This window comes from Salarias fasciatus, chromosome 11 (assembly GCF_902148845.1).
Source record: "Salarias fasciatus chromosome 11, fSalaFa1.1, whole genome shotgun sequence".
NCBI classification, from domain to species: domain Eukaryota; kingdom Metazoa; phylum Chordata; class Actinopteri; order Blenniiformes; family Blenniidae; genus Salarias; species Salarias fasciatus.
Window position 1 is genome coordinate 1116764 of NC_043755.1, and position 8704 is coordinate 1125467.

Genomic DNA, 8704 nt, shown 5'->3' on the forward strand with positions numbered 1-8704 from the left:
GCTGATGGGCAGTCCTGGCACAGCTTTGAGATGAGGCGCTCCACGTACCGATTGCAACCCGGCTGTTGTGCCGGTCCAGCGTTCTCACCCTCCAAACACCTGCAGTACACAGAAAGAAAATCAAATCCTTATTAAACGCATAATTAACAATACAATTTAGTTTAAAAATGTGATTTTCAATTGCCAAAGTATTCCTCTACAAAGCACAATACTGACCCTTTGCTGCTTTCTACACCTGGTGCAACACTTGACTTGGAAGAATTTACTCTTCCTAGTAGCTCCTCAGTTTTGTGCTCAGGAGAAAACTCAGTCGGGCTCCTGTCATCCTGGTCCAGAAGATTCCAGAGCGATATTAAGGTCTCCGCCTGCTGGTCTGTGAGAGGGCCGGTCTGGTCCCGCAGAGAAAACAGGAACTCCGCCAGTGCTTCAACCTTCCCATACCCAGACACGCCGTCTCCATCCACTGCATCCTGTCAAAACGATTCAAATAAGGGCTGCAGCTCAATATTATTTCAGTAGTCGATTATTCTGGGGATTAATCGAGTAATCGGATACATTTCTTTTTTTTTAATTTCATTACTTGAACTTAAATTAATAGTAACATATGTCAGAGAATATGTCAGAAGTCAGTTAAATGAACAACCAATTCAATTCCTCTTAAAATAAACATTTTTATTGGCAGACTGAACATAACAGAACTGGTACCTGCTTCTTTAAAGAAAGAAAAAAGTGCATTTCAGTGTCACTGGCATATTCTGGATCTTAAAGATGACATAACTTAAGCATACTGCCACATTACACTCTGCTTGTTTTTTCTAAAGTGCAAAAATAAATAGTAACAGCAATTTCACATTACTTTTTTAGAAGGTGTAAATAAAAATTAAAAGACAAACTGAGGCACAGTAATGAACATTAAATGTCTTTCTCCACACTGGTCTGTCTGTGTGCCCGCTCAGCTCTTTAAAGGACAGAGAATAGCCAATAAGGCTGATTGTGATTAATCACAATGATCTGTACTCTCAAAATCCCATCTTATTGAATATTACATCATTAAAATACATTTCCTTTGACCAACCTGACTTGTAGCATGTTTTTGGATCCCGTCACCCATCTGTAACAATTATCTGAGTTAACCAAGCATGACACTCACATGCCAATTATTTATCTGTATTATTTTGACTCTGACATTTAACTAAGGTAAACAAACACACGGGGGGAAAAAGCATTTTTATAGCCTGCACACTTTAATGGGCCTATACACACACACACACTCACACTCACAAATCTTTATACATACACATACATATTATACAGTGCTTTACTTTATTTCATTTATCAAAGTAAATTTTAAGATTCAAGCCACTCTTAAAAACATGCAAAACTGAGCCTGATAACATTGTACTAATACATATGGAAAAAGCACCAGTTCTCCTTAAGGTTTGGCAGGTCAGATTGATATTTACAGTGTTGTGTCTTGGATATAATATACATTAAAAATGAAACTTAAGACATTGGAGTTGGTGGGCAGGGCAGAATTTATTTGCTCTGTTCTTCCAGGAAAGCAGGGAGGTAAAAGTTGAAAAAGAAACTGTCAACCTTTTCTTTAATTGTTTCTGTGACCTCCTCGTCTCTGGGAATCCTCTTAATGAACATGTCTTCCTGCGCATAGACCACAAAATCACACCAGTCAAGTCCAGAAATCAACATCTGGCCCTGGATCTGCCAATAGTAGGGATGGGATTTTCTTAGAGTTTCAGTGCCCTCACTGATCTTTATGTATGGGCAATCCACGTAGCTTGCTACATTTGGGCATTTAACCTCAACAAGTCCAAACATTGGCTCCCCCCGTGGATCAAACACAACACCACCAGGTGAACAGCCCATCCACGGTGCATCGGGATGGATAAGGAAACCACATGGATAGTGGTTAACTTCCATAAGTCTGCAGTACTCCTCCACTGCCACAGGTTCCTTGTCCAGCCCCCGCTTCATATCTTCAGTCTGATGAGAAGGTCCGAGAAGCCTTTTGGCTAGATTTTTGGCAGATGTCACTCCTCTGTAATGACAGATCTCTCTAAATTTGGTGGAAGTGACACGAGGTCGCCTTAGTTCATGCCACTCGTGGCAGGAACTCTGCCGTTTTGTAGAATTCTCAATGGTGTGTGCTTGATGGAGGGATGTTTGCAAAGTGCTCATGTACAATTTCTGATGCTCAGCGAAGACAAAAGAGGCCTCTGCTTGAGATGCTGGCAGCCTATAATTCGCAAGAGGCAGCTGAGGTGGACAAGGGGCGTGTGAGTGTGGAGAGGTTTTTGGCACTTTCTTTGCTGGCATGTGATAGGACAACACGCTTCCTTCTTGCACTTCCCCAAACAGAGAGTCAACCAGAGGTACATCATTAGATATTGCCATAGTTGTTATCAATGGAGCCGTATCACTGGGAAGATCATGGTAAACCTCATCGACCCGGAGTGCGGAAATCTCAGGGAGAGGCGAGGTGACTCCCCTGTACAAGTTGCTCCTATGAAGAAGAAACATTTGAATGAACAACAACTAACAACAGCTAAGAAAAAAAAAAGATTATGAATGTTACATAGCAGTAGTATTAATATTGTTAGCAGAAAAGGTCTTGATAGCATGATTACAAAATAACAACAGTAACCTGATGCCCTCCCCCACTCTTCTTTCCTTGGGTCTGGCTGAGCGAATCACCATGTCATTCACCGGACCGGGTTTGACACCCTGCAAAATAAGAAAAAGAAAACAAAAAGGAGAGGGGGAAAACAGTTTAACTGTCCAGAACCTGCTGGATATATTTTACTCATAAAACTTTTCAGAGACAGGAACGTGTCTCATTCATGAACAACCAGCCTGCATGGAACGTGCAGGATAACTTTTCCTTACACTTAAACTGGGGCTTCTTGCTCTTCCTCATAGCATTCAGCCCTAACAGATATTTCTCCTGTTTCAGGATCTTTATTTGACACTGACAGTGGAAATGACTGAAATTGTACAACAATGACATGCATGTGATCATCTTAAAAATACTTCCAATGTACATATCAAATATACTATAAAAGCTTTTGCAATGTAAAACATTTTAACTGAAACATATCTCTGACGTATGCTAGTTAATGCTAAAAACAACAGTTTTGGGTCTTACCTTCGTAATTGTGAATGTAGCTCGTAACGTAAAGTTGGAATCCCTTGCTTTTTTTACTCGATGCGGCTCATGTCGATGCTTGAATAAAACGTCTTACGTCGTTAATCGTTATTACAGGCAGATCCCGGAGCGAGCGAGCAAAGAACGCCATAGCGACTCTGCAGCTACACGAGTGACCGGAAGTAGTTACGCTGGCTGAGGATCTAGCCGAAGTACGTCAGCCTAGCCCGGGCATATACCCTATTACTCGAGTAACTCGAGGAATCGTTTCAGCCCTGGATTCAAAGTCACAACAACTCAACATCAACATCATGGAGTACGTCAGCAGGAGACAGATCCACGTGACTGATGAACTGAATTACCTCAGCTTGTGATGGGGGGGATGGGTTACTCTCGGCAGACTGTGATGCCGGACCGTCAGGAGGCGCCACACTTGTGTTTGATGGAGGAGATGGAGGTGCTGCCTCACCCGCCGTGCTGCGATCGTCTAACAGCTGGAGCTGCACCACAGGCTGCCCCATATATTCCAGAACTGAAAGGAGATTTATAGTAGAATCCATAACTGTATTTATCATTACAAATCACACTGATGTTAATAACTAATAACCATAAAAACAAAGCAAAAAAATATTACAATGACAAACTTAAAAGATGGAAATATACATCTTAAATGAATTTCACTGCATATGATATATGAAATAACATTCAGTTGAGCTGGTCAATATAATCTATCATTTCACACACTTCAGGGAAAATATAAAGATTGACATATTAAAAAAAAAAGAAGAAGCAGAATCAAATGGTTTGTGTAAGAGATGACGCTTCGAAAACAATGCTCAGAATTATTTTACCTTAGTAAATTTTCTGTATCTCTGCCTGTCTCATTAGAATTGGTTTCCCCATTTACAGCATATTTATCTCTATTTTGCAATTTTGACCAGTTTGGATCAAACATTTTGCAGCTTAAGCTGCAGTTTCCTGCTTTGTGATGTCTGCATGTCAACACTGCACTGTAATAAATAACTTGTATGTGATCCAACATACATCTGAGAAAAAAAAAAACATAAGGTCTTAAAAAAATAAACCAAAGAAATTTGTTTTATGTTGATGATCTTGTGCTAGATCTTGTGTGTTTTAGGCGTTGCAGCTGAATGTCGGTCAGAGTTGAGCTCCTGGTGGAAATAAACAATTCTTTCATTTCATGAACAATTTACTCCTTTCTTATTATGGGTTTTTTTCCTTTTTTTGCAACTCCACCACTTGTTTCCTCAGAAAGCTGCTTCTCTGACACAGGAATGTTGTACACACGGTCATTATGAATTATGCTTGTTTTTCTCAGCTCTGTCTTTACAGTTGACTCAGAGTCACGGGAGAAACTGCTCAGTCTTCGGTACCTCTTCTAGTTCACTCACAGAACTTTGCTCTTTAACAGGAGGCACCTAAAAAGAATCACCTTCAAACTTCAGCGTGAGCCGCTCCCCCTCCTGGCTGGTGTCGGGTTCCTCGTGCTCCTCCATCTGCAGAGGTTCTGGTTCCTCCTGCTCCTGTTTGAAATGTTGAAGTTCTACTTCCTCTGGTTCTTCTTTGATCTGTGAAGGGTCTGGTCCATCCCAACAGTCTGGTTCCGTTTTAAAGTCCACTGTCTCCCTACAGTCATGGTGCTGGGGGAGTTCTGGAGGGACAAAAAAAGTACAAGATGAAAAATTAGTTATGTTACTTCTCAAGCTCCAGCTTGAAAAAAAATGAAAACATATTCAAATTTCAAAAATAATGTACAGTCATCACATTTTTGCTTTAAGTGGACCTTTATTTGCTGAACAGTTGCATTGACTTTTTTTTTTTGTGGATCATCTTTTGACAGGTGGCATATTCACTCACATTACACCGCCAAAAATATTTGCTCGCCTGACTTCAAGTGCATATAAATTTATGACATTCCATTCTTAAACCGTCGGATTTAATATGATGCCGAGCCACCGCAGCTATATCAGTTTCAACTCTTTCTAGGAAGACTTTCCATAACATTTTGGAGTGTGTTTATGGGAATTTTTGACCACTCTTCCAGACGGGTATTTGTGACAATTACCGCTCTCCTGGAAACAACAAATCTAAAAACATGAATTCAATGATGTGGACATTTGACATCAGAGTATCTTCTCTGATATTGGCACAACATTCTGCTCACCGTTTGCCCAGCCTGCCACTGGAGATGGAGTGACAATGAGATGTTCTGCTTTTAAATGTTTCCAAGATATGCTTCTTTTCAAAAAACACCAATGTCCACAACTTTCTTGAGAACTAATTACTCGACCAACTGAAGCATCAATATTTTTCGTGCTGGCATATCGATACTCAGTAAGGATGACGACATATCCGTGTATCAGCTGTGGCTTGGCTGGGAGAGAGGTCCTCTCTCACCTTAACCCCCTGAAACCCAATTTGCTACCAATGGATGTTCTGAGCACCGTGCAAAGCAGCCATTGGTGTGTGAAGTACTTTGTGGCTGCTCAATAAGTGGAAAAGCACAATAAATGTTAAAGCCGTTTTAATAATCATTGATACATATCAAAAGTTTATTTTTTCCTCTCTCATTCACAGGTTGTGTGTGTCAATCAAGTGATGGATTTGTTTTTCTTTCTTTTTGTGTGCTATACCTTTTTCCTGAGGGCCAGGGTGAGGACAGCTGTCCTCAGAAACAGTGTTGGTAAAGAAGTAATCCATTACTTGCACTGGCAAATGTTGTGCATATGCAGCTGCCAGTTGCTTTTTTAATTCCAAATTCTCTGCAGTGAGACGGTTGATCTCATCCTGCATGCCAGTGATCAGGACGCCAGTGAGATCGGTCTGACACGCCTGACCAGTTTCCTCCTCTTCTGGCTGCCGCATGTATTTGTGGTCCTCCATTGGTTCACAGCCACCTGTCGCACAGTCACTTGATGACATAATCTGTAAAGCCACCAAACTCTCGGCAGCTTCTAAAACTTTCCTCCTCTTGCGGTTTCTGGGATGAACTGCACGGGCCGGGGCTCCTGGAGGTGGTGTTGGGACCTCGTTGTGGCCCAGATTCAATGATGGCAACCAGTCTGTTGTGTCTGGGGGAAACAGGTCTGATGGATGTCCTGGAGTGGAAGGATGGAAAGAAGACATTTTATAAAAAAAATTCTGTATCACAAAGCAGGTCATTACATTAACTACGATTTACACAGACTCTACCATATAGAGTATGAGCAATAACACTGGACATAATGTCTTGCAATCATGGTCACTTTGTCATACACTCATTCTGTTGCACTAAAACATACTGTACATATTTGTAAATATATCAAAGCCCCTGTTGCATTATAGATTTATGTTGTATTTAAAGTTTGGTATTTTCTTCTTTTAGATCTCTATTATTATTAAGATTTGCACTATTACTTATTCTTATTCTTTATTTTCCACATGTCCTCACTGTTTCTGCACACCCCTGTGTGTTCTTTGAGTGTCTGTAATGGTAAATTTCTCCATGGTGGGATAAATAAAGGCTCTTCTATTCTATACACATCCACACACGCTCACAGAATTACGCTAAACCTTGAAGACTAAGAAATACTTAATTCCAATCTATATCTGATCCATTGGAAGTTTATTGGTAATTTTGGGACACATTTACTTTAGGGGTCCCCCAAGTGTTGCTGCTGTCAAGTTGAACTGATTAGAAATGATTTCTAAAGCAGCACTAACCCTAAGTACTAGTCAATCCTAACTCTAGCACCAAAAACATATTCTAGAATTTTAGACTGTAGTCTAATATAAGTTCGGTTGCGACCACAGTGCAGAGCTCTGGGTTCCTACAAAGAGTCACTGACATTCGAGCCCAAAAGCTGCATAAAATGATCAAGTAAGAGCACTGATCTTACCCGATACAAAGTGCAGATCACAGACTCTCATGTACTTGATGCTTGATTCCTTTACGTCAGCTCTTGAAATCCTCGACAGCCAGCCATCCCGTCTTCTTTGTGACACTTCTCGAGTCTGCTCTCCTTGGCGCGTGACCACAGCCGGTATTCGAAAGAAAGAACGACCCGCGTCGCGGTCCGCCCGCATCGCACAACCAACAATAGCACAGAAGTTCACCATTGTCAGTCTGGACTACTGCAGGTAGTCCATAAAGGCGACGATGTGTACCGAGTCCGTTTGAAACCGCACTGCCACACCGGATTGTCCTCCAAGATGGCGATCGCATCGAAAGTCACGTGACTATTGTACTGTCCCACTGCGTAACGGGCCGGAAGTGAAGTGACGCCTCTCAGCAATGTGGCTGGGGTGGGTGTTGCTCCTAAACACGCGCAAAACAATCGCGAAGTGGAAATGACCCAAGCTTTCATGAAGTTCTCCTTTTTTTTAAGTCAGTATCCATACAATTATCCCCGAATAAATGTATTATCAGGTAGTTAGAGATGATTCTAGATGTTGTTCCCGCGTGTCCAGGACCTCAACCGATTCAAACCTGCATAACACAATGAGCCTAAAACATAAGCATCAGGGACACAAATCCAGATTATGTCTGCAGTGGATGAACAAAACAAAGCCACAATGGTGGCGAGCGACCCTCATGTGTTCATTCAGACATTTCCTGTACCTGCTCTGTGAAACTTGATTTGAGGATTCCGGTTGATTTCCAGCAATCTGTGCTGACTTTCAATCTTCTTCTCGTATTGAACGATAGTTTGTTCAAACACGGTGAAGATTTCCATAGCAGCAGCATTCAGCCTCTCGGTGATAAACTCCCTCAAAGCCTCAATTGAGCTCATTGTTTCTGCAGGAGGTGACATGATTCCTATGAAACACTACAGGGCAGAACAACACACGGAACGCGATCCGTACCGGACACTTCAGCGCATGCGCTAGCCTGGGCTGCATACGGCAACTTTACTTGGACAAACTTCATTCGGGCGTTCGTCTGTTTAAAGTGATATTATGAAAAGATAAATACATAAATAAAAACACATTTTATCTAACTGTTTGAGATCGATCAACATTAGACATGTTTTGCCGCGGGAGGCGTGTATCGCTGTCGGTCCCGGTGCTCCGCAGGTCAGAGACACCCAGACACCACCTGAGGCATGACACCCTGTGCTTCTGAGCTGGGCGGCTGTTCCAACCTTTGTGTGTGTCTGTTTGTGTGTGTGTGTTATAGGCCTATATTAAAGATTTTTAATATTTTAGAGAGGTGCGTCTTTCCTATTCTTCTGTTAAATTTCTATTATTATTCTACTATCATATTATTATTCTTATTAAGATTTGCACTATTACCTATTCTTATTCTTTATTTGCACATTGTCTTACTGTTTTGCACCCCCCTGTGTGTTCCATGATGGTATGATGGCTGTAATGGTATATTTCTCCATCGTGAGATAAATAGTCTATTCTATTCTATTCTCACACTGTAAAATTTATATTCAAAATAACACATCAAACAAAACTGCCATATAAATGGAAAAGACTAAGCAAGGCGATTTTATTTGTATAGCCATCTTTACAGTTTGTCTAAAATTGCTT

The 8704-nt window shown here is 41.3% G+C and overlaps 1 protein-coding gene across 4 annotated transcripts; it reads right to left on the reverse strand.

The window, feature by feature from the left end:
* Positions 1-862: 862 nt before the first annotated feature.
* LOC115396857 (uncharacterized) lies at positions 863-8003 on the reverse strand. 4 transcript variants are annotated; one of them, XM_030102926.1, is made up of 7 exons: positions 7063-7353; positions 5818-6282; positions 4617-4835; positions 3526-3695; positions 2663-2742; positions 2458-2521; positions 2058-2363 (listed from the first exon to the last, which is right to left on the reverse strand). In XM_030102926.1, exons 1-7 carry the CDS (start codon positions 7280-7282, stop codon positions 2193-2195), a joined length of 1389 nt encoding a protein of 462 aa, XP_029958786.1. In that variant the 5' UTR covers positions 7283-7353; the 3' UTR covers positions 2058-2192. The 4 variants fall into 4 exon arrangements, 3 of the variants coding, with proteins under 3 accessions (XP_029958784.1, XP_029958785.1, XP_029958786.1); XM_030102924.1 differs by having other exon boundaries at positions 863-2521; XM_030102925.1 differs by lacking the exons at positions 5818-6282; positions 7063-7353 and adding an exon at positions 7785-8003 and having other exon boundaries at positions 863-2521.
* Positions 8004-8704: the final 701 nt, after the last annotated feature.

Coding starts and splice junctions, on each gene's coding strand:
- LOC115396857 (XM_030102924.1), bottom strand. CDS start 7,282: ATGGTGAACTTCTGTGCTATTGTTGGTTGTGCGATGCGGGCGGACCGC. Junction 4,836..5,817: donor CCCTGGCCCTCAGGAAAAAG/GTATAGCACACA, acceptor TTGTCCCTCCAG/AACTCCCCCAGCACCATGAC. Junction 3,696..4,616: donor GCTCACGCTGAAGTTTGAAG/GTGATTCTTTTT, acceptor ATCTCCTTTCAG/TTCTGGAATATATGGGGCAG.